Source organism: Chiloscyllium plagiosum, chromosome 4 (assembly GCF_004010195.1).
Source record: "Chiloscyllium plagiosum isolate BGI_BamShark_2017 chromosome 4, ASM401019v2, whole genome shotgun sequence".
Taxonomy (NCBI): domain Eukaryota; kingdom Metazoa; phylum Chordata; class Chondrichthyes; order Orectolobiformes; family Hemiscylliidae; genus Chiloscyllium; species Chiloscyllium plagiosum.
Window position 1 is genome coordinate 29,483,945 of NC_057713.1, and position 25,550 is coordinate 29,509,494.

Sequence of the window (25,550 nt, forward strand, 5' to 3'; positions counted from 1 at the left end):
CCTCTCCGGCCTATCACCCTCACCCTCACCTCCTTCCACCCAGCCATTCTCCTGCTCCTCGGATGCTGCCTGGCCTGCCTTTCCAGCATCATACTTTTCAACTATATTCTAACTTAGTCTTCTGTTAATGGATTTCACCAAGGGAGAAATTTAGCTTAAGGAATTTTTGTGGCTGAGAAACAAATAATTGAAATTAAGTGGCCAGCATTTCAGGCCAATGGTGGCCATAATTTTCCTGTAAGTGAATACATGGCAATAGAAATGGTGTAAGTCTGCTTAAAAATAGCAAGTTAAATATCACACAACAACAGGTTATAGTCCAACAGGTTTATTTGGAATCACTAGCTTTCGAAGCGCTGCTCCTTCAACCATCTGATGGGGGAGCGGTGCTCCAAAAGCTAGTGCTTCCAAATAAACCTGTTGGACTATAACCTGGTGTTGTGTGATTTTTAACTTTGTACACTCCAGTCCAACATTGGCACCTCAAAATCATAAAAATAGAAACTCAGTTTCCTGATAGTGATAAAACACCTATTGCAAAATTTAAGTGTGACAAGGTGTTGAACCAAGAAGACAGAGACTGGCCAGGATTGTTATTTAAAAAAAGGAGCAATTACGTTTTCATTTTTTTTTGTCCCAGGAGAAACAGGTTTAGTCCAGTAAAAGTTGCAATGTAAAGAAGACTCAGTGACAGAATGATTGACACTCCATAGCTATGTGTAGATGGGCAAATGTTGATCCCAGCGTGCTGGTACATTTGGCATGGGAAATATTTATGTTATAAAACCACAGCAAATTCAAACAGAAGTAGGCTACTCAGCCATCTCTGAAATTCAGTCAAATCATGGCTAAGCTGACGGTAGCTTTGACTCAGTTTCCCACCTGCCCCCCTAGTGCTTGACGCACTTTGTACATTAAAAGTCTGTCGAATTCAATTTTGACTATATTCAATGAACTAGGCTCTGAAGTAGATAATGCCTAAGGCTAGTGACTCTATAGATGGAGAAATTCCTAGTCATATTAGCCTTAAATGGGAAATTGCTATTTTTTTTAAGTGTGCTCCCTCATTCTATAATATCCCACAAGAGTAAACATTTTCTCACCACCTAATATGTCAAACCCCTCAGAATCTAAGAGATTTCAATATTTTCATTCTCAACACCATTGTGTACAGGCCTGCGCTGCTCAACCCTTCCTCATAAGGCAACACTTTCATCCCAAGTATTAGCTGAGTGACCATTCTTTGTTCTGGCTTTCGTGCTAATGTATCCTTCTTAATTGAGGAAATTGAAACTGCACACAATTTTATAGAACAAAGTCTCATCATAGCCTATTATCATGACTTCCCTATTTTCAGAGTGCATAAGGGCAAACATTTCATTTGTTTTTGCTTATTCCATATTACTTGAAGAAACTGCATGCTGAGCCTTTTGGAATTCATATACAAGGACACCTAGATCCCTCTGAATCACAGCATTCCACAGTGTTTTTTTCCCACTTCAACAATATTCTGCTTTTCTATTCATCCTGTGAAAATTGACGATCTTAGATTTTCCAACATTACATTTGACTTTCATTGTACGCTCACTGTCTTAACCTAATCCCTTTGCAAACTTTTTAAAATCTCCTCACAGTTTGATTTCTTACTTGTCCTTTGTCATCATATAATATATTGCTAACCTGAAAATGATCCATTTTATTCCAACTCACTAGTTCCTGTGCATTAGATAATCCTCTAACCATCCTAATATATCAGTCCCAATTGCATGAGCTCTTGTCTTGTGCAGTTACCATCCATGTAACACCTTATTGAGTGTTATTTCTAGGAAATCCAAGTATAATATATTCAGTTATCCTGTTATCTGTTTGCTACATCTTCAAACAGCATAAAAAAAATGTCAACATGATTTTCCTTTTATAGAATGGTGCTGATTCAGCTTGACAGTATTATGATTTTCTAATTCTCCTGCTAAGGCCTCATAAATAATGGATTCTAGCATTTTCCCAATGACAGATGTTAAGCTAAACAGTACATTGCTTCCTGCTTTCTGTCTCCCTTCTATCTTGAATAGCTGGTTACATTTCCAGTTTTCCAATCTGGAAATTTCAGAATCTAGGGAATAGGTTTGGGTCTCACTTTAACATGAACCAGTAAACAGTGACACACAGTTGACTGCTATAAGACCATGAAAACCGTAAGAAATAAAAGTAAGCAATTTGGCTTGCTTGACTCTGTTCTACCACTCAATATCCAACATTCTCACATTTACTTTCCTCCCTTTTCCCCATAACCCTTGAGTCCCTTATTAATCAAGAAACTATCCATTTCATAAATATACACAAGGGACTCTGCCCTCACAGGTGGCTGTGGCAGAGTTCCAAAGATTCTCAACACTCCCAGTATTGGCACCCCTTTACTCTGAGATTATGCCCTCCAGCTCCAGATTTCTCCATGAGGGGAAGCATCGTCTCAGCACTTTTCCTATCCAGCCCATCAAGAATCTTATATGTTTCACTGAGATCATCTCTCATTTGTCTAACTTCTAATAAGTAAAGTCTCAATTGTTTAACCTTTGCTGCCTTCCTCAGAATTTCATTTATCCTCCAGGTTATATATAACATTTTCAGCCTACGCGAATTCAACAATATACAGTGAATTGCCTTGTACTTTGATACGTACGCTACGAGTTGTCCTTAGTGGGTAAATGAAGTTGAAATATGAATCAACCGTGATCTAATTAAATGGTGGAAGAGGATTGAGGAGCTGTCTGACCTACTCTTGTTCCTACATTCATTATATTTCTCAATCATACCATCAGGCCAAGTAGCTACCCCCCTTTTGTTACCTAGTCTCTCCAGCAGGGAATTCAGTTAAACATCTTAGGTAAGATAATACTAGCAACTTTGTGGGTGAGGGACAGGGTTGAAACGGCAGCTGATTTTGGAAAATACACAAGGAACTGTTGGCCCAGAGCCTAAGAGCTCAGGGGTCAATGCTTGATCAAAGAGAATCATAACAGAGAATTATGATCATTCTTGCAATGAATGGCAAGGATCCAGCTTTGCAAATTCTTAGCTGCCATAATAATTTATCAAACTATGGAGATTCTTCATTAGAAAAATAATGAATTTTATCTACATATTTTGGAAAGACATCATTTATTGATGCTTATTCTCATTTTTTTTTACTTACATGTCAGTCAGTATTACTCAACATTAAACAGAGTTTATTATGAATATAATTTAACACAGATTGTTTACATGTTTTGAAGGGGGTCACTGGTTTACTGCACTGTTTGTATTGACACAGATAAATTCTGGTCCTGCTGCAAGGAAGCTGTTCGGTATAACTGAGACCCGAAGAGGGACCAAATCACTTTTAGCCTTAGAATATAAAACCTCATTTGAAGGTTTCATGTCTTTTTATACACTGATTGCCTAAATAAAGTGAGACGGGTACATCAATTCCCACATAACAAATTTAAAATGTTATCAGAATAGAGATGTGGCTACTTTTATGGGTTTTAGACTGTGCCTGGCTTATTACTGGAAACAATTCAACCAGATTCCTTTGGTCAACAAATAATAACTAGTTAATTACAAATAAATCTTATTGAAAGAAACATGCAAAAATGATTGTTGTAAAAGGTTTAGATTGTACAAACATAGTTATAACTTATTAACCCAAAATTAACTTAAGACAAATTGTGGTTGAACACAAACAGAACAAGTCAAACAACAATTGCAATCTAGACAGATCCTATATATTTCTCAGTAATCCCCCCAAGACATTAGGAACACTATGAGTCACCATATCTCAATAAAACTTCACCAGGGATTATAATTGTTCCATTTTGTTAATTTGGTCTGAACACTCCCTCAAAAGCCATTTTGTCTGACTGGTCTCGTTCTCGTTCACCTTCCTTTAACCTCCTAGCTTCTGGAAACTCATTCCAGCACTTACCCATAGGCGCAACACCACTTTTCCATGCAAAATAAGCTTCAAGAAGCCAGTACTGCCCTTGCTTTTGTTTCCTGGGTTCCAATCTTGCTCAGTTGCACAAAACAAATTTGGTTTGTGGGTTTCCTTCACTCTCACTCAAAGATGCACTGAATTATTAATGGTAGAGGGTATCGTCCAAGCCACCACAGCATCCAGAATGCTCCTGGCTCCAACATATAGCTACCTTGTTCTGACTCCTCGAACACCTTCTTCAGTTCTGACTGCACAGAGCCGACAGCACCCTATGTTACATCCTCAGTTTAATGGTTGTTTTCTTGATGGATGTTGCCTCTATTTGTCTGTTTCTTCAATTAATGTGACATAAACCTTTCTTTAGTGACTCCTGAACTGTATTAAATGACCTATTGAAATCTTTGCAACAAGGCCCACCCTTGCTCCTTGGCAAAAATAAATGAAACTAATAATTTGGAGCAAGCATATGTTGCAATACCTTGAAACGTCTGATCCATGAATTGTACAATGTACCCCACATTGCTGACTTCCGTATTACAACATGTATACAATCCAAAACAACTCATAACACTGACTACAATTTAACTGTAACTGTTTCTGCTTCAAATTAAAAATTCCTATCCCTGATACAATTTAATTTCAAACCATTTGATCAGGAGGATGCAGTTCATGTTAAAAACGTTGCATCCTATAACCAGACTTTATCCACCATTTTCCTTTTTCCATCTCTGCAACTGGAGCGTGTGATGGAATATTCCCCAGGAGGCAGGAGTGTTTTGGAATACTCCCAATTGTCTGGATGTGTGCAGTTTCAACAACACTCAAGAAGTTTCTTCACCACAACCAGTACAAAGCAGCCCACTTGATTGGCACTTCATGCACAAGCTTTCACTCCCTCCACCACTGACGCTCAATTGCAGCATTATGTACTGTCTACAAAATGCACCACAGAAATTCATCAAGATTCTTTAGACAGTACCTTCCCAATCAATGATCACCACCATCTAGAATGATAAGGGTAGAAGGTACATGGGAACACCACCAGCTACAAGATCCTCTCCAAGTCACTCACCATCCTGAGTTGGAAATATATCAACATTCTTTCACTGTTGCTCTATCAAAATACTGGAACTGATGAAGGGCTTTTGCCCGAAACGTTGATTTTACTGCCCCTCGGATGCTGCCTGAACTGCTGTGCTCTTCCAGCACCACTAATCCAAACTCCTGGAACTCCCTCCATAATGGCATTGTGGGTCAACCTAAAGCACATGGCCTGCAGTAGTTCAAGGAAGCATCTCACCACCACCTTCCCATGAGGAATAGGCAATAAATGCTGGCCCAGTCAATGATACCCACAACTGATGAGTGAATTTAAAAAAAAAACTTTGACTCCTTCCAACATTATCTCAGTTCCATCGCAGCTGAAAATATCATCGCCGGTTTGTCAATTTCATCAACGTCCTTCCTTGGTGAACACCAATTCTCCATATGGATAAACTCCATGTTGTTTACAACTCACCTGTGCATATTACTTGCTCACATCCTTAACTGCATTGGGGTAACAGTGGCCCAACAGTTTCAATTATATTTTCCTGTTTTAAAATTGGGGTTTATTCTGAGGAAATTTTATTCACCTGATGATTTAGGAACATAGGGACAGGACGCATTCAACCCTTGAAACCTGTTTTGCAATTCAATTAGATCATAGCTGATTTGTGGGTGAACTTCATATTGTCTCCCTTTGACCTCTATCCCTTAATACCTTTGCTTAACAAAAATTTAACATCTAATCAAGAATCCAGTGCCATTTGTGGAAGAGAGTTCCAACCATCTATCACCCTTTGTGTGTAGAAGTGCTGCCTAACATCTCTCCCAGATGGTGTTGCCCTTATTCTCAGACTATGCCCCCACTTCTAGAATCCCCAACCAGTGGAAATTGATAATCTTTATCTACCCTGTCTCTTCTTGTTAATATCTTGAAGATTTCAGTTAAATTATCCCTTAACCTTCTAAGTTTTAGAGAAAACAGTCCTAGCAATGTCACTAGACTTGTAATCCTGAACCCCTGTAATCCTGGGTACGTGGGTTTGAATCCAACTAGGTCAGATGGTGAAATATGAATTTAATAAAAAATTGGATTAGAAAACTAATTAAATGACAGCTATGTAACCATTATTGACTATCATAAAAACTAATGTGGTTCATTAATGCCCCTTAAGGAAGGAAATCCTTGCATGATCCAGCCTACATGCAACTCATGGCAAAATGGCTGACTCTAAACTGCCCTGTGAGCAATAAATGCTGTCAAAGACAGGAAAGGTTCCTGGTGAACAGCTTATGCTCGACACTTTGATTCCCCGCTCCTCAGATGCTGCCTGACCTGCTGTGCTTTTCCAGCACCACACTCTTTGACTGTGATCTCCAGCATCTGCAGTCCTCACTTTCTCCTCGCAATAAATGCTAACCCAGCCAGTGATGCCAACATGCCATTAACAAGTACAAAAAAAGTATTGTGATGTATACTTGAGAAATCTTAGAGTTATAGAGTGATAGAGATGTTCAGCATGGAAACAGACCCTTCGGTCCAACTCGTCCATGCCGACCAGATATCCCAACCCAATCTAGTCCCACCTGCCAGCACCCGGCCCATATCCCTTCAAACCCTTCCTATTCATATACCCATCCAGATGCCTTTTAAATGTTGTAATTGTATCAGCCTCCACCACTTCCTCTGGCGTCTCATTCCGTACAGGTACCACCCTTTGTGTGAAAAAGTTGCCCCTTGGGTCTCTTTTAAACAGGAAGGAAACCAGAATTGCACGCAATATTCCAACAGTGGCCTAACCAAAGTCCTGTACAGCCGCAACATGACCTCCCAACGCCTGTACTCAATACTCTGACCAATGAAAGAAAGCACACCAAACGCCTTCTTCACTGTCCTATCTACCTTATCCTATCTATCTTATTGGCTTTCTCTAATAAATGGAAAGATTTCAAGCTGCTGACTTAATTAGTTAATTACAGACAGCAGATTTTCGGCTAGTTGGTGCATAAACAGTAGAGCAACATTAACAAATAGCCAAATTAAAGGAATGGTTCCTAGATCAAAAGAACATTTGAAAGTTATTATTATGGTATTTGTAATGATCTGACTCACTTCTTTTAAAAGATTGGGGTGAAAGCCTTCTGGTCTTGGGGATTTGTTAAATTGTATTATTCTATTATTATTAAACATAAGAGGTATAGAGATCCAAAGCAAAGATAAACGGTCCTTTGGCCCATCAATCACATGGGTCAAAAACAACCACCTACCTATTCTGAATCCATTTTCTAGCACTTGGTTCATAGCTTTATATGCCTTGACATTGCATGTGCACATCTCAGTCCTTCTTAAATGTTATGAGGGTTTAAATGTCTCTAATTATTACTGCTATTATTATTTCACTATCCACTAATAATTCCTGCCAGCATTTTGCTTACTGCCAGTGAAGTCCAGGCCTCCAAAGCTGAACATGAATGTTTTCTTCTCCGTGTTGGATTTCACACCTCTACATACACCCTCTCCTTCAAGCAGTGATGTCGCCTGCCAGTCATTATGATTGCAAAGCAGAACATCTGGATAACTCATTAGGCCACAGAGCAGGGTACCTGAAAACAAGCAGAAGTATGCAAGGAAGTGTCATTGATGCTCTCGCTGCCTTCCTCAACTTTACACAATGTTTTGGCCAAATAACCAACAGTTGATGACTAAAAGGTAAGGTTAAAGAAAGGCCAATATTGATAGTGTTAAAGAGAAGTAACATTTGAGAAAGCACCTCTGTGACATTGTCACCTCGAATCATACTATGAGGAAATTTAACTTTAACCCAGAAATGAAAATACATTGAAGTGACTACATGGAAACAGGCCATTCAGCCCAAACCAGTCCTATATTCCTATTTGGGTGCAGCTTTGAAAGTCAGAGATTACATTGATAGAAAATCTAAATTTAATGCTTTAAATACAATGCAACTAAAATTTGTGATCTCTATGATAGCTGCAGATAGCACTTTTGGAAAGTAGTATTATTAAAATTGCATGTGTGTTATTATACATTAAAACTACTTATATTGAATTCTATTCAGCTTTACATTCCTTATTTAAAATAATCACAACAAAAATTATTCCATGAATTTGTTGAGACTCAACATAAAAGGAAAATATTAAGCTCATCATTGCTGTACCAGCTTCTCAAAAGCTACTCAATTCATTTCAATTCCCGAACTCTCTTCATAGTCTGACAACCTTTTCATTTTCAAGTATTTAACCAATTTGAAAGTTACAATTGAATCTGTTTCTCACATTGTTTAAACAGCACACCGCAGAGTATAACAACTCTGCATAAAAAAACCCAATCTTTTCTTGGATTCTTTTCCAAACTGGAGGACAATATTTCCAGTTACTTTGGCGATTTGATGGATAATGTTGGCAATAAAAGACAACTATCTGGTAAATCTTTAGTTACTTACAAAACAAAATCCAAGACCCAAGCCAAATCCAAGTGCAAATTGGCATAGCAACATACACAAACACAGGAATTAAGAGGAAGTTACTCAGCCCCTTGAGTCTGCTTTGTATGCCTGATCTGATAGTGGCTATAAATTTACATTCCTAAATACCTCCAGTATTAGCAAACAATCTATTCATATCCACCTTAAAAACATTCAATTATTCTGTCTCCTCCACTGTCTATGAGAGTTCCAAAGACTTGTGATCCTCGAAGAGAAATATTTCTTTGTCATCTACCTTAAATAGAAGATCATTAGAATTCATTTAGTTTGAAACTTTTTATCTCTCATTCTACTATCTCCCAGAAGAAGAAACATCCTTCCAACATCCAACCCTCAAGTCCTCTTTTGGATCTTCAATTTCTCAATAATAATATCACTTCTCATTTTTCTAAATCCCAATGGACACAGGTTTAGCCTGCCCAACCATTCTTCATAAGATAAACCTCCTAAAATCCCAAGTATCAGCCAAATGAACATTCTTTGCACAGTTTCAAGTGCATCAAATAAACAAGGAGGACCACAGTAGTATACACCAGTCCATTTATAGTCTCACAAGCATGAGCTACAACTTTGGTGAAACACCCTTCCTTTTACAAAACAAATAGAAACAGAAATTGCTGGAGAAACACAGCACGGTTAGCAGCAGCTGTGGAAAGAAAACAAAGTTAACATTTCAGGTCCAGTGACCCTTGTCCTGAAGACTTGAATGTGAGCCAGATTGTGAGTTGTAAGGAGGTTCTGATGTGATTTAGACAAGTTGAGTAAGTGGGAAAACAAATGACAGATGCAGAACTATATGGCTACAATGAGAAGGTCTATACTTTGATGTGTAAAACAGGAAGGAAGAGTATCTCATAAAGTAGTGACATGTTAGGAAATATTGGATTTCCAAATATAGGTTTGCGTTGAGCTTAGAGGTTCATTTCCAGATGTTTCATTATCTTACTAGGTAACATCTTCGGTGGGCCTCATGCGAAGCAATGCTGAAAATTTGGCTTTCTTCAAAAGAAACCCAAACATATAAATAGAAAGCAGGAATTTTCAGCATTGCTTCGCATGAGGCCCACTGATGTGTAAAACAGGAAGGAAGAGTATCTCATAAAGTAGTGACATGTTAGGAAATATTGGATTTCCTAATATAGGTTTGCGTTGAGCTTATGCGAAGCAATGCTGAAAATTTGGCTTTCTTCCAAAGAAACCCAAACATATAAATAGAAAGCAGGAATTTTCAGCATTGCTTCGCATGAGGCCCACTGAAGATGTTATCTAGTAAGGTAACGAAACATCTGGAAATGAATCTCCAAGCTCAGCAAGCAAACCTACATCCAAAACCTCAACCTGAGCTACAAATCTTCTCAAAATTGGGAAATATTGATATAAAAAAGGATTAGTATCCTTGTATACCAATTAAGGAAAGTAGACAGACAAGAGCAGCAAATAATTAGGAAGTCAAATAATATACTGAACTTCATTACAAGAGGATTTGAGTTCAGGATACGGACGTTTTACTGTAGTTATACAGGACCTTGGGCCCACCTGCCAAACTTCTTCCCATTCTTTTCTCCCATCTGATACCTTTGCAAACTTCATATCAATTTTCACAACTTACTTTCCATATCTAACTTTGATTTTACCAGCAAAGTTATCAGATGTACATTTGGTTCCTTCATCCAAGGCATGAATATAAATTTGTAAATGACTGAATGCCAGCATCAATCTCTGAGGCACACCACTAGTTACAAATTGCCAACCCAAAAGTAACCCGTATATACGTCACCTCTATTTTTGGTTAAACAACCAATCCCTTGTATTATATAACTCCTACACTTTGAGGTCTTACTTTCCACAGTAATTTTTGATTTGGAACTTTGTCAAATGCTTTGTGGAAATCTATATACAATACATCCACACGTTACACTTTATTCATATTGCTTCTCATTCCCTCAAAAATCCCTAGCCGCTTAGTCAATTTTTCTCTTTCACAAAATCATGTATTCTGCATGGACTTCTGGTTTCAATAACCATTATCTAGAAATGAAGGTTAGTGGCTTGAAATATTAACTCTGTTCCTCTTGACACAGATGCTGCAAGACCTGCTGAGTATTTTAAACATTTTCTGTTTGTAATTCACAGAGACATCGACTGATGAGCCATCCATCTCATTGCATTTTTTGGGGGTCTCTGTTGTACACAGATAGCAACCGTATGATGTGAAAATACTTTGCCACAGTGCATTGTGTGAAACATATAGAGATGCTCAGACAATATAGTAAGATGTTTTTTTACATTCAACATGTGTCCTTTATTCAATTAATTTCAGTACAAAATTAAACTGAGAAAATCCTTTGCCTCTTTGAGATATGTTGTTTAAAAGGATACCAGAAATCAATTGTTATTTTAAGAATTTTTCCCACAATTTTTTGTGGCTGAATCATACTCATACAGACCAGTTACTTCTATGACCTGAGATCCAAGCACATTCTCCATAGCCCTTAAACATGATGTACATTTTATTAGCACAACTCAATTTCTTTCTACAGTAAAAGACCTCAAATTATTCATTTGTAGCTCTAGGTGCTGTGCAAAGCTCCTAAAAATATTACAAATGACAACAACTAAAGTATACCTTGAGCTGATATGGAAATCTCTATAACAGTGTGTTATCTGGTATATACCTCCCTGTTTTAAAAGAATTGTACAATCTATAGAGGGCTTACTCACTCCAGAAGCTTGCCCTATATTATGTTGCACTCACCGAAGCAACAGAATATATGATGCAAAAATGAGTTCCTATATAATGAATTACCCCGTGAAGCTATCTCTTCTATGTAACGTAGTACCAGTCTGGGTTATCTCCAGCAAATAACCTAGTATACAATATACACTCTGTTTCCTATGTAAGAAACAACACTGGAGAGGGGATTCCCTCTTCATAAAATAGTGTCAGTCTGGATATCTTCTGTGTATTATCATACTCATTACAGAAATGATTTCTTAGATAATGTATTATTTCACACAAACATTCTCTCCTTTCACTGCAGGCATGACCTCCCTTTACTAAATCCATGTTGACTTGTTCTAATCTTCTGTGTATTATCATACTCATTACAGAAATGATTTCTTAGATAATGTATTATTTCACACAAACATTCTCTCCTTTCACTGTAATGCATTTCACTAGTAACTGCATTAAAAAAAATGCACGGAAAGTATTTTGATATATTTCCGAGGTTTTTAATTAAGTCTGATATAAATTCAATTCTTTCATTTTAAAATTTTATTGTACCTTCATCAATGATTATCTGGCTCAATATGAAGCCATCACAGCATTGCTCCTTGCCACAGGCCTGTCTGCAGAAATGATGTACATCTGTTAAACTTGAACCACGTGCAGAAAAAGCTATTGCCTGGTATACGCCTGTAATCACATTACGAAAATCTGTCCGCAGGAAGATCTTGCGGAATGTTGTCGTGAATTCATGACCTGGAGAAAATGAAGAACATACTTAGAAAGATAGGATTTAATGGTGTGGAGCGCGTGCATTTAGCACTCATCGATAAAATGTACATTGACTCTTTGAAAGAATTATCCACGTAGACCTATTCCTTAACATTCACCTAAGCCCTAAAAATGTCCCCTTTCTAGTATTTATTCCATTTTCTTTTGAAAAGAATGATGATGAATCTGCTTACACCAGATTTTCAGATATTTAATTCTAGATCATAATATAAAATGTACAGACTAAGGAGAAGTCATTGATACCTGGTTTCTCCAGAATCTGTCAGAGAATTGAACTCTAAAAGAAGATAATTGTTATCAGCTGATATGAGGGGAAATGATAGCTAGGAAGATAATTTAAAACAAATTTTCTTTGTTTTATTCAAAAAAATGACAACATCACTGTTAAATGAGGATCCTCCATTTTTGTCGTGGGAGACACATGCCAAACAGTTTGCTTCTAGAGCAGCTTCAGACCTTCTTCAGAACAATTTTTATGGCCTAGATATTTGAAAATAGAATCATAGAGTCATAGAGATGTACAGCATGGAAATAGACCCTTCGGTCCAACCTGTCCATGCCGACCAGATATCCCAACCCAATCTAGTCCCACCTGCCAGCACCTGGCCTATATCCCTCCAAACAATTCCTATTCATATACCCATCCAAATGCCTCTTAAATGTTGCAATTGTACCAGCCTCCACCACTTCCTCTGGCAGCTCATTCCATACACGTACCACCCTCTGTGTGAAAAAGTTCCGCTCAGATCTCTTTTATATCTTTCCCCTCTCACCCTAAACCTATGCCCTCTACTTCTGGACTCACCCACCCCAGGCAAAAGACTTTGCCTATTTACTGTATCCATGCCCCTCATAATTTTGTAAACCTCTATAAGGTCACCTCTCAGCCTCTGACACTCCAGAGAACACAGCCCTAGCCCATTCAGCCTCTCCCTATAGCTCAAATCTCCAACCCTGGCAACATCCTTTTCAAACTTTTCTGAACCCTTTCAAGTTTCACAACACCTTTCCGATAGGAAGGAGACCAGAAATGCACGCAATATTCCAATAGTGACCTAACCAAAGTCCTGTACAGCCGCAACATGACCTCCCAACTCCTGTACTCAATACTCTGACCAGTAAAGAAAAGCATACCAAACGCCTTCTTCACTATCCTATCTATCTGCGACTCCACTTTCAAGGAGCTATGAACCTGCACTCCAAGGTCTCTTTGTTCAGCAACACTCCCTAGGACCTTACCATTAAGCGTATAAGTCCTGCTAAGATTTGCTTTCCAAAAATGCAGCACCTCGCATTTATCTGAATTAACCTCCATCTGCCACTTCTCAGCCCATTGGCCCATCTGGTCCAGATCCTGTTGTAATCTGAGATAATTTAAAACAAATTTTCTTTGTTTTATTCAAAAAAATGACAACATCACTGTTAAATGAGGATCCTCCACTGTCCACTACACCTCCAATTTTGGTGTCACCTGCAAACTTACTAACTGTACCTCTTATGCTCGCATCCAAATAATTTATGTAAATGAGAAAAAGTAGAGAACCCAGCACCAATCCTTGTGGCACTCCACTGGTCACAGGCATGGTGCAACAGTGTTTGTAACTTTGCCCAGATACGTTTTGTTATTCCCTTTTGAAATGTTGGTACATGGTCCTAAATGAAGGAAACCTTGCCTTGCTTTACCAATGGCATCCGTACTACACGTTTCTTACTAATTTATTCTTTCAGAAGACTTATCACAAGAGAATCATCCTAGTGATTCTATTGAAACACATGGCTTGCTGAGCCAATTCAGAAGACAATTAAGAGTCAAAGACATTGCTATGGACCTGGAGTCACATGTAGGCCAAACCAGGTGAAAGCAGTAGATTTATTTAAGAGGAGTTTGTGAAGCAGGTGGGCCTTTACAAAACTTAATCATAGTCTCATGGTAACAATTACTGAGGCCAGCTTTATATTCAAGATTTTATTAATTGAATTTAAGTTCCACCAGTGGTCTTCATGGGGTTTTAACCAACATCCAAAGGACATGATCCTAGCCCAATGACATTACCTCAGAGGGAAAGCCTGGAAAGATGCAAGGGCTGACCATCTAAATTTAGACACTGATGCTTCAATAACTCCTCTTTCCATCAGATCTTAAGACCATAAAATATAGGATTAGAATTAGGCAACTCAGCCTATCAAGTTTGCTTCTGCAGCCTCCTCCCACTTCCTCAAGACTACCTGCCCCTCCATCTACCTTTGTGTCATCTGCAAACTTAGCAACAATACCCTCAGTTATTTTGACCAGATCATTAATGTAGAATGTGAATAGTTCTGGTCCCAACACTGAGCCATTTGGAACTCTGCTAATCACTAGCTGCTATCCTGAAAAACATCCCTTTATCCTTATTCTTTGTCTTCTGCCAGTCAGCCAATCTACTATCCATTCCAGTATACTGCACCTAAAACTTATCTTGTTTAGCACCCTTCAATGCAGTACCTTGTCAAAGCCTTCTGGAAATCCAAATAGATCCAATCCACTGACTCTCCTTTGTCTAACATGCTCATTACCTCCACAAAAAATTCTAACAGATTAATCAGGCATGACGTCCCCTTGATGAAGCTGGGCTGATTCAGCCCTGTTTCACCATGAACTTGCAAGTAGTCCACAATCTTATCCTTGGTAATGGACTTTACAATCTTGCCAATAACCAAAATTAGGCTAACCAGCCAATAGTATCCTGTATCCTTCCCTTCTTAAGCAGATGTGTCATATTAGCCATTTCCCAGTCCTCTGGACCCATACTGATTCCTGTGGCTCTGTTCCAGTGATTTAGCAACAATACCCTCAGTTATTTTGACCAGATAATTAATGTAGAATGTGAATAGTTCTGGTCCCAACACTGAGCCATGTGGAACTCTGCTAATCACTAGCTGCTATCCTGTTCCAGTGATTTATCCACCTTCAGACTTTCAGCTTCCCCAGCAGCTTTTGGAATGCTGCTGATGTCTTCCATTGTGAATTCTGATGAAAGGAACCAATTCAGTTCCTCTATCATTTCATTGCTCCCCATCATTGCTTCTTTAATCTCATTTTCCAGTGATCCAATGTCTACTCTCAGCTGTTTTATATCTTTCAGATATCTAAAAGAACTCATGAAATCTTTTTTAATCCTAGGTAGCTCTCATGTTTCATTCCGTGCACTAGCCCACCAAACCCTCCGTCCCCGCACCCCCACCACCATTCTGTTATCGTGTGCTCGTTTTAATGGCTTTCCAATCCCCTGGCCTCGAATTAATCTTCATCACATTGTATGCTTCTTCTTCTGCTTTTATGCTGTCTCTGACTTCCCTTGTCAGCCATGGTTGCCTCATTCCAAGTACCCCTCCAACACTCCACCCAACACTCCCCCTCCCACCCCCCAGAATGCTTCCTCTCCCTTGGGATGAATTTCTGCTGTGGCTTCTGAATTACCTCAAGAAACTCTTGCTATTGCTGTGCCACCATCTTCTCTGCTAAGCTTTCCTTCCAATAAACTCTGGCCAGCTCCTCCCTCATGTCTTTATTTTTACCTTTACCTTACATCTGATTCCAGCTTCTCCCATCTCAAACTGCAGGATGAATTTGATAATATTATGGTAACTGCCTCCTAGGGGTTCTTTCAACTTAAGCTCCCTAATCAGGTCTGACTCATTACACATCACCAAATCTAGAATTGTCTGTTCCCTAGTGGGTTCTACCACAAGCAGCTCTGGAAAAAAACATCTCATATACATTCTGTGAATTCCTTTTTGTTACGCTTTTTGTTAAATATCCTCATCAGGGTTGTGCTTATACTCTCTGTAGTTTTTATTTCCAAGAGGAAGGAGGCTTAAAAAGAGATATAGAATTTCTCAGGATAGGATTCTTGATAGTGTCCTGAAAACCTTGAGAGTAATGTTTTCACAAATTGTTACATTCAATACCCTGCATTCCTACATTTACGTTGCAGTGGTTGATATTGTTTTTGATCACATCTTCCATGGCTCATTTCTAAATAACTTAACTGCATTTCATGGTATAATCAAAGGCATGACAACAAAATTACTCAATACATCAATTTTAGCACACATTGTTATCAGATTTGGGAAGAAACCAAGTTCAAACGTTTCTCTGCAAACAAATTAACCAGTACACTTCGGCTGCAAAGTGGGTCTCCATAACATTGGTAGTTCTGGTACTAGGGGTGAAATCTACTCACTTGTGTTCAAGTCCTTCCATGGCCTCACCAGTCTTTTCAGCCTTCCAAAACCCAGGCCCTAATCCACATTATTTGTATTTGATCGCTTGCCTCAGCTCAACAATAATGACTTCAACTGTATTATGCCTAAGGTCTGGAATTCTTTTCTGAACTAGGTAAAAACAAGGGCTGCCGATGCTGGAAACCAGAGTCTAGATTAGAGTGGTGCTGGAAAAGCACAGCAGGTCAGGCAGCATCCGAGGATTAGGAAAATCGATGTTTCAGGCAAAAGCCCTTCATCATTGATGTATCAATTCTTTTTTGAATCCTATTCTCTTCTGTATCGGTTCACTCTTCCTTAAAATTTACCTCCTTAACCAAGTGTTTCATAACACAGCGTAACATTTCCCACATTGGGTCAGTATCAATTTTTGACCAAATGCAATACTTTTATTTGATTAAAGGTTTGAAAATGAAAGTTATTGTCATTTTTTGCAAGATCTTAATACTGGAGTATCTCCCTGATTTCTCTAACTCCTATTAAAAGTTGAGCTTGTAGTCTCACATAACTTGTTCTACCTTATGTTCTCACTTAAAATATTACCACTGTGTGTCATAGTGTTGAAGGTAGGTTATTATTTAAAAAACAGCTTCATGCAATTACAATATTCTCTGCCAAAAATAATTGGACTATAAAAAAGCCACTTCAGTTAGCTTTAGGTTTCATTTTATCTCTGTCCACATTCTGTTATTAGAGTAAACATTCCCATCATAACCACAGAAACATTGCTCCCACTCTGTTTCCTGACAAGAGTGTGTTTTGCTTGTTGAAGTTAGCATCAAGAATGTAAACGTTCCTAACTGGGAAAGCTAATGCTAAGAAGCATTTCCCATGTTTCAAGTACAAATTGTACCTTTCGCATTATCCTAAGCATTCATGCACAAATAACTTTAGACAAACAACTAGTTGTTGCCAAGCATCCAAAAGACATAAAGTTGTCCATAATTGCATGTGAGTCACATGCTCACCATGGAGGTTCACAGCATTGGAAAATCCAAATGAAAAAGAGTAAGGGAGAAAACATCACAAAGACGCAGAATCCTTCCTCAGAATAACTAAAACCACTTTCACTGAATGTTGAAGTTATATTGCAATTTAACAAGATCAAGTATTGTAGAATAGAAGTTATTGTTGATGAAATTAAAGGGTAAGTTAGGCAGCCTGACTAATTGACATTCCATCCACAACCTTCAACATTCATTCTCTCCACCACCTCCATCAGTGGCAGCAGTAAGTGCTATCTACAAGGTGCATTTCAGTAGCTTACCAAATCTCCAGCAACCAGCAAGTGACGTATTAAGTATCACTGTCAGAGCCCCAATAATCTCCACCCTTGCCTCCAAAGCACCTTGGGATACATGTCATCAGGCCCTGGGGATTTGTGCACCTGTATGCCCATTAAAACATATAAAACCCCCTTCTTAGTAATCTTAACATGTTCTAGAACCTTACCATCCCAATCCCACTACAAAGTCTTTCTCCTCTGTGAATACAGATGGGAAATATTCATTTAACACCTCACCCATGTCAATTGACCCCATGCACAGGTTGCCTCTTTGGTCTCTAATAGGTCCTAATCTTTTCCCTCCTAATCATCTTACTCTTAATATACTTATAAGAGGCCTTGATCCCATCTGCCAAAGATATTTTGTGGCCCCTCTTTGTGCTCTAATTTTCTTATTATGCAATCTCCCCTACTCTCTATACTTTTGAAGGGCCACCCCACATTTTAATGTACTGTACCTGACATATGTTTCCTCCTTTGCTGCAGAATTAAAATGAAAGTTGGCTTTGTAGCCTGAGGCTATTCAATGTCAATCCCATGAGCTCATGCAATAAAATGTGTTCGCATCTACAGATGGCCCATTTCCATAGAAGTCACATAACACTTACCCTTTTTCCGGTAGACACTCAGATTTCCATCACCATTACTGCTGATCCTGAGCTGGCAACTAATCCCATCATATTTGGCTGTAGATGAACTCCCCAGAAATCCTTGACTCTGTAAGTGGAATGATGGAATAATAAACAGCTATCAAACTGATTTACTAACAGGATATGAGATGGTCATCAATGAGTAATATAGATGATAATAAATGGCTGTAAGTATGAAGAACCACAAACAATTGTCAATGGGCTATGTCTGCTGTCTAATATTTTAAATATGAGTTTCTCCTCATGTTAAATTCCTCCTTAATGTTGTTCCTCCCTATCTCTGTAGATTCAGTTGGCCTTTTAATCTTCTAAGAATTCTGCATTTTTGTAGATACTCTACTTCATTCAGGCTGCTATTTCTGGCGGAGTCTCTAGTCACTCACAGTTATCTAACAAGCAACTGACAAGGGGTTTATACTGAAAGCTTTCAAAGAAAGAGTTATTAAGAGCATCATCTGCACAGCACCCAAGTGGAGATTCAGCCCTAAAGCTCCAGCCAGACAAGGTGCATGCCATGGGAAAGAGAAATTCATAAAACATTGAGTACATATAAAGAATCACTTTCCAATGAATATTGTCAATGGAAAGAGTGCTACACAGATTTATCCCAAACATTTGAGGTCAGGCAATGCTGCAGGTCACTGTTTGCACAGCCCAGATGACGATCTTCATGCCTTTTCCATGATTCAGTTGAAATGACACTTTGTCAACAAATTTCTCACCACCAATATCTATGTGATTGAGTCACTCCTGAAGAGAATGGACAGTTGTTGTGTTTCTGTTCGCCGAACTGGGAACTTGTGTTGCAGACATTTCGTCCCCTGTCTAGGTGACATCCTCAGTGCTTGGGAGCCTCCTGTGAAGTGCTTCTGTGATCTTTCCTCCAGCATTAATAGTGGTTTGAATCTGCCGCTTCTGGTTGTCAGTTCCAGCTGTCTGCTGCAGTGGCCGGTATATTGGGTCCAGGTCGATGTGCTTATTGATTGAATCTGTGGATGAGTGCTATGCCTCTCGGACTCCCCTGGCTGTTCTCTGTTTGGCTTGTCCTATAATAGGAGAAAGTGAGGTCTGCAGACGCTGGAGATCAAAGCTGAAACTTTATTGCTGGAACAGCACAGCAGGTCAGGCAGCATCTAGGGAACAGGAGATTCGACGTTTCGGGCACAGGCCCTTCTTCAGGAATGATTCCTGAAGAAGGGCCTGTGCCCGAAACGTCGAATCTCCTGTTCCCTAGATGCTGCCTGACCTGCTGTGCTGTTCCAGCAATAAAGTTTCAGCTTGTCCTATAATAGTAGTGTTATCCCAGTTGAATTCATGTTGCTTGTCATTTGCGTGTGTGGCTACTAAGGAAAGCTGGTCGTGTTGTTTCGTGGCTAGTTGGTGTTCATGGATGCGAATCGTTAGCTGTCTTCCTGTTTGTCCTATTTTGTGTTTTGTACAGTCCTTGCATGGGAATTTGTACACTACATTGGTTTTGTTCATGTTGGGTATCGCCTCCTTCGTTCTGGTGAGTTGTTGTCTGAGAGTGGCTGTTGGTTTGTGAGCTGTTATGAGTCCTAGTGGTCGCAGTAGTCTGGCTGTCAGTTTGGAAATGCTCTTGATGTATGGTAGTGTGGTTAGTCCTTTGGGTTGCGGCATGTCCTCATTCCGTTGTCTTCCCCTTAGGCATCTGTTGATGAAATTGCGTGGATATCCGTTTTTGGCGAATACATTGTAGAGGTGTTCTTCTTCCTCTTTTTGCAGTTCTGGTGTACTGCAGTGTGTTTTGGCCTTCTGAATAGTGTCTTGATGCAACTTCTTTTGTGTGTGTTGGAGTGATTGCTTTCGTAGTTTAGGACTTGGTCTGTGTGAGTGGCTTTCCTGTATACCTTTGTGGTGAATTCTCCGTTCGGTGTTCTCTGTACCATCACGTCTAGGAATGGGAGTTGGTTGTCCTTTTCTTCCTCTCTAGTGAATCGGATTCCTGTGAGTGTGGCGTTGATGATCCGGTATGTGTTCTCTATTTTTGTGTTTTTAATGATTACAAAGGTGTCATGCACATATCTGACCCAGAGTTTGTGTTGAATTTGCGGTAAGACTGTTTGTTCTAATCTTTGCATTACCGCTTCTGCTATGAGTCCAGAGATGGGTGAGCCCATGGGTCTGCCTTTGATTTGTTCATATATTTGGTTGTTGGAATGGACAGATAGAATGGACAGTCTATCAGTTTATTCAGGCATAATTTCAGACACTTCTTTTATTCCACTTCCAATGTTCATCTCCCACCTTTTATTTTAATTTTCCCTCATATTGTCCCTCATAAAAAATGTTAGACAGCACCTTCCAAACCCACAACCACTTCCATCTGGAAGGCCAAGGGTGCCAGATACACGAGAATAGCATCACCTGATGTTCCTCTCCAAGCTACTCACCATCATGACTTGGAAATATATCTCAATTCCTTCACTGTTGCAGGGTCAAAATCCTGGAATTCCCTCCCTAACGGCATTGTGGGTCCACCTACAACATGTGGACTCCAGTGGTTCAAGACAACAGCTCACCACCACCTCCTCAAGAACAACTAGGAACGGGCAGTAAAGGTTGGCCAGCTAGCAGTGTTCACATCCACAGATGAATAAAGAAAATTACTCTTGAATTATGGAACTACTTATTCTTTTTTCTGTAATTATTTTTTTAAACCAAGCTCAAAAGTCTCCTAAACAAAGCTTGGTTAGTTGTGTGCTCTTTCAAAATTTGGTTTTGTTCTGCACTATTGACATTCAAAGTGCAGGGAAGTGACATGATCTGAGTTGCTGTGGAAAACTGGCACAGATGCTGGGCTGAATGGCGTCCTTATGTTCTGTGACAATTCAATCATTCCATGACCTTTCGAATTCATTTTAAAAAAAGTGAAGGTCTTTGAGGGAATTGAAAATGACCTTCACATTTTCTGTAGAAGTATCTGCACAGTGGGATTCATTATGATGGCTTTTCTCTTGGTTCTGCTTTCTGATGATTCTCATTATAGCAAGAGTGTCACACAGGATTTTCAGTAAAAATATCAATAATTCAGATAGAAGATCAAATCATCTCCCCTACCTGTCCAAAGGTTTTGCAAAGCAAGTTGGATTCAGAGGTACTGTAAAGCTCACAATGGAATACCTCCCCTTTGTGGTATAACACCAGAAAGTCACATGTCTCATTTCCTGAGCATTCTGCAAAGTGAAAGATGATGGTTTTCGATAAGTGAAACTTTGCAATTTATCTCAAGCACAAGTAGAAATATTTTAACAGGCAAACCAGACAGGAGACAATAAGATTCATTTATCTAACTGTGCATTTTCAGCACCTGCACCTGCACTCACCCCTTTCCAAAGCTTTTGAACATTCTTGAGTAAGTTTGCCATTGGGTTTAAACATGGTTCTGTCACATCTACAATTCAGAGTAAAATTAAAAACAAGCTTATGGAATAGGAAAGGCTCATGTCTCTGTTGACTGTAATGGTGTAGGGTCATTTCACAAGTCATTTCAGCTTGTGAAGGGCCCAAAACTAAGTGATGGAAATAGTCATCCTATGACATAGATCTTGAGTATTTCTGAGAAAAGTTTTGTTGACGTTTTTCATCTTGCACCTGCCCGGTCTATTTGCATTAATACCATTGTAAAGAGCAAACATCACTATACTGTATTGAGAAAGAATGCTGGTTCATTGAAAAGTGGTCTCTGATTGATTGAAGCACTGTCGTGGAGAATGCACTAGTTAATGATGATTGCCAGGTAACTGCTAAGCTTTGTTTACATTTTTCAACTAAGCACATTGACTCTGATTAGTCAAAGCTTTGCCCTGACAAATGAACCAGAGAACTGCTGTCAACAATTTTGTTGCATTGAAACAGGTGCAGTAAGTGTCTATGTTCTTTCTATTTTAAAGAACAGGGCCTTATGTATTAATATGTAGCTTCCAGTACATCTTGGTATAACTTGTGGATTGTCCCAATGAATGCAATATAAAAAGCTTTGACAATTTTTTGTTGTATTCATATTATGAATACTAAATAGTTATTTATAAACACAATGAGAAATTAACTGGGATTAATAAAATAACTCTTTCAAACTGTAGTCATCGGGACAGTGGGCTGATTTGCTTCCTCCTGTAGTTCACAATTGCATAGCTGCAGTTTTCCCTATTTTCTGACTTAGTGTGGAGTGGGTGTGTTAAGTATTGACTCAGTTGACACCTCTCCCACTAAGAAAGCTTGCAGGATCATGCACCCATCAGCTTGCTAAGGATGACTGGTGAACACCAACAAGCTTCTTAGTGAATTATAGCTTCAATAATGATGTCAAGGATCCCCAGAAACTATTGCCTCCAACTGTAATCTGTTAGACAGCAAGTAAAGATTTACATTTCAGGTGGTCCATCAGTATGAAGGTGGAACTGCTTTTGCTTCTTGTGGAATAGTATTATGGGAAGGAATGGATCTAGGATCTTGGCATTTAGGGTGGGTATGGCCTTTGGAAGATGCCCTCCCATTTGTGTCTCTAATTGTTCGCCTATTGGGACAAATGGATACCCCCTCCAACAACCTTTCAGGCAGGGTCACCGTAGTTACCCAGCTTGAACCCAGTCACATTTGTTGTCTGCCAGGAAGCCAAATGTTCATGGAGGTGGTACACTGAGGTCCTCAAATAACTGCTAATTGATCACTTCAAGGTTGTAAGTTGAGAAAGTCCCCAAGTCCCCTTTGATGGCCTACATCATCCTCAATGGGCTTTGTCGGTCTTTGAATCAATTGGACAATACAGGTGATATGCTAGTGGTTCATACAGGAAAGAAAAAACACAGGTCATTTGGTAATGAAAAACAAAACCATTCAGTTATGTTCCCATGCTGTACATCTCTATGACTCTATGACTCTATGACTCTAAGTCCCACTCCACACATTGGTAAGGTGAAAAGAAGAGGGGAGATGTCTCTGCCAGACCAACTCACCCAATTATTTTTCCTTCCTTTTCTTATTTTTGTCATTATCTCTAGGGAGGAAAACCCCTTTGAGGTTTTGGTTGAAACTGAATTTTAAAGAATGAGTCCAAGAAGTAATAAATGGAACAATAAATGAAACTGAGACATTAGCAATATAGGAAGTGGTTTTTAACTTTTAACAAAAATTACTTCAACTCATGTTTTGTTTTACACAAAGGAGACACAGATCAGAACCAACAGAGTGCAGTCCCTAAGGCATCCACTGGTCACAATGCTCCTCTGAAATGAAGAAAAACAACATTTACCTCACTCGTCTGGCTTTTCCTTGGGCTGAATTCTACAGCCTCCAACTGGGCATTTTTTTTGGCAGGATTGTAAATAAAATGTGAGAATTACTATCCAGATGCTGCCCATTGCCATTTCTGTAAAATGGGACAGATATATGGCAGGAGATTTGCTAGGGAGTTACTCAGGATGGATTAAATTAGTCTGACGGGGCGGGGATGGGGGAACGCTAACTAGTAGTGAGACGAAAGAGAAGGTTGACACTAGTACAGATGTTAAAGCGAGCAAATTAAACAGACAAGGCAGGCAAAAGCACGGCAGGGAATGAGGGAAGGCTGATGAATTAAATTGCATTTATTTCAATGCAAGAGGCCAGACAGGTAAGGCAGATAAACTAAGGGCATGGATAGGAACATGGGACTGGGATATCATAGCTATTATAGAAACATGGCTGAAGGAGGGTCAGGACTGATAGTTCAATGATCCGAGGTACAGGTGCCATAGGAAGAAGAAATGCGGAAACAGGATAAGAGGGGGAATGGCATTTTTCATTAGGGAAAACATCATGATAATTCTTAGGATATTCCTGAGCGATTGTCCAGTGAGGCTGTATGTGTGGAACTTAGAAATAAGAAGGGAGTGATCACTTTTATAGAATTGTACTATAATCAGCAGGAAATTGAGGAGGAAATATGTAGGGAGATTGCAGATAGTTGTAAAAATAATAGAGTTGTAATAGTGTGGGTTTTAGCTTTCCAAACATAGACTGTGACTGCCATAGTATTAAGAGCTTGGATGGGGAGGATTTGTTAAGTTTGTTCAGAAAAAGTTCTCAATCGATAGGTAAATAGCCCGACTAGAGAAGGGGTAAAACCCGGCCTCTTCTTGGAAAATAAGGCAGGACACGTGACTGAGGTGTAAGTGGGAGACTACTTTGGAACTAATTACCATAATTCTATGAGCTTTAAAATAGTTATGGCTAAGGATAGGTCTGGTCTACAAGTTAAAGTTCTAAATTGGGACAAGGCTAATTTTGATGGTATTGTGCAGGAACTTTCAAAAGTTGATTGGGGGAAGCTATTCACAGATAAGGGGACATCTGGCAAGTGAGAGGTTTTCAAAAGTGGCATAATGATAGTTCAGGGCTAGCATGTCCCTATTAGTGTGAAGGGCAAGGTTGGCAGAAGTAGGGAACACTAGATGACTAAGAGATAGCTTTAACAGATAGGTAAAGAAGAATGCAAAGAGATTCTACAAGTATATTAAGGGCAAAACAGTAACTATAGAGAATAGGGCACTTAAAGAGCAATGAGACAGTCTATGAGCAGAACCACAGGAGATGGGTGAAATCCTAAACAAATATATCTAATCAGTATTTACAGTGGAGAAAGACATAAATAGTGGGAAATAAATAGTGATGTCTTGAAAAGAGTTCACATTACAGAAGAAGAGGTGCTGAAGGCCTTAAAATGCATAAAGGTAGATAAATTCTGGGACTTGACTGAATGTATCAGAGGACATTGTGGGAAACTGGGGGAAGAAATTAGAAGACCCTTAGCAGAGATATTTGTATAATTGACAGTCAAGGTGAGGTGCCAGAAGACTGGAGGGTGGGTAATGTTGTGCCATTATTTAAAAAAGGCTGCAAGGAAAGTCCAGGGTGCTGCAGACCAGTAACTTGACATAAGTGCTGGGTATGTTGTCGGAGGGGATTCTGAGAGACAGGACCTACATGTATTTGATCAGCAATAGTCAGTATGGCTCTGTGTGCTGGAAATGGTGTCTCACAAATTTGACTGAGTTATTTGAAGAGGTGATGAAGAGGATATATGAAAGCAGAACGGTAGACATTGTTTATATGGACTTCAGCAAATCCTTTGACAAAATATAGCATGGTAGTGTGGTTAATAAGGTTAGATCACATAGGATCCAGGAGGAGCTAACCAACTGAATACAAAATTGGTTTGATGATAGAAGACAGAGGGTGGTAGTAGAGAGTTGTTCTTCAGACTGGAAGCTTGTGACCAGTGGTGTGCCTCAAGAATTGGTGCTGG

General features: G+C 39.2%; 1 protein-coding gene across 1 annotated transcript in view; it reads right to left on the reverse strand.

Moving 5' to 3' along the window:
- Positions 1 to 25,550, reverse strand: part of tg (thyroglobulin) — a 354,658-nt gene that overhangs the window by 252,455 nt on the left and 76,653 nt on the right. Inside the window, exons 21-24 of the mRNA XM_043687541.1 lie at positions 21,326 to 21,441; positions 18,206 to 18,314; positions 11,813 to 12,010; positions 7,457 to 7,624 (exon numbers count right to left, since the gene is read on the reverse strand). Of these exons, the coding sequence (XP_043543476.1) occupies positions 7,457 to 7,624; positions 11,813 to 12,010; positions 18,206 to 18,314; positions 21,326 to 21,441 (591 nt within the window). The remainder of the gene's footprint in view (positions 1 to 7,456; positions 7,625 to 11,812; positions 12,011 to 18,205; positions 18,315 to 21,325; positions 21,442 to 25,550) is intronic.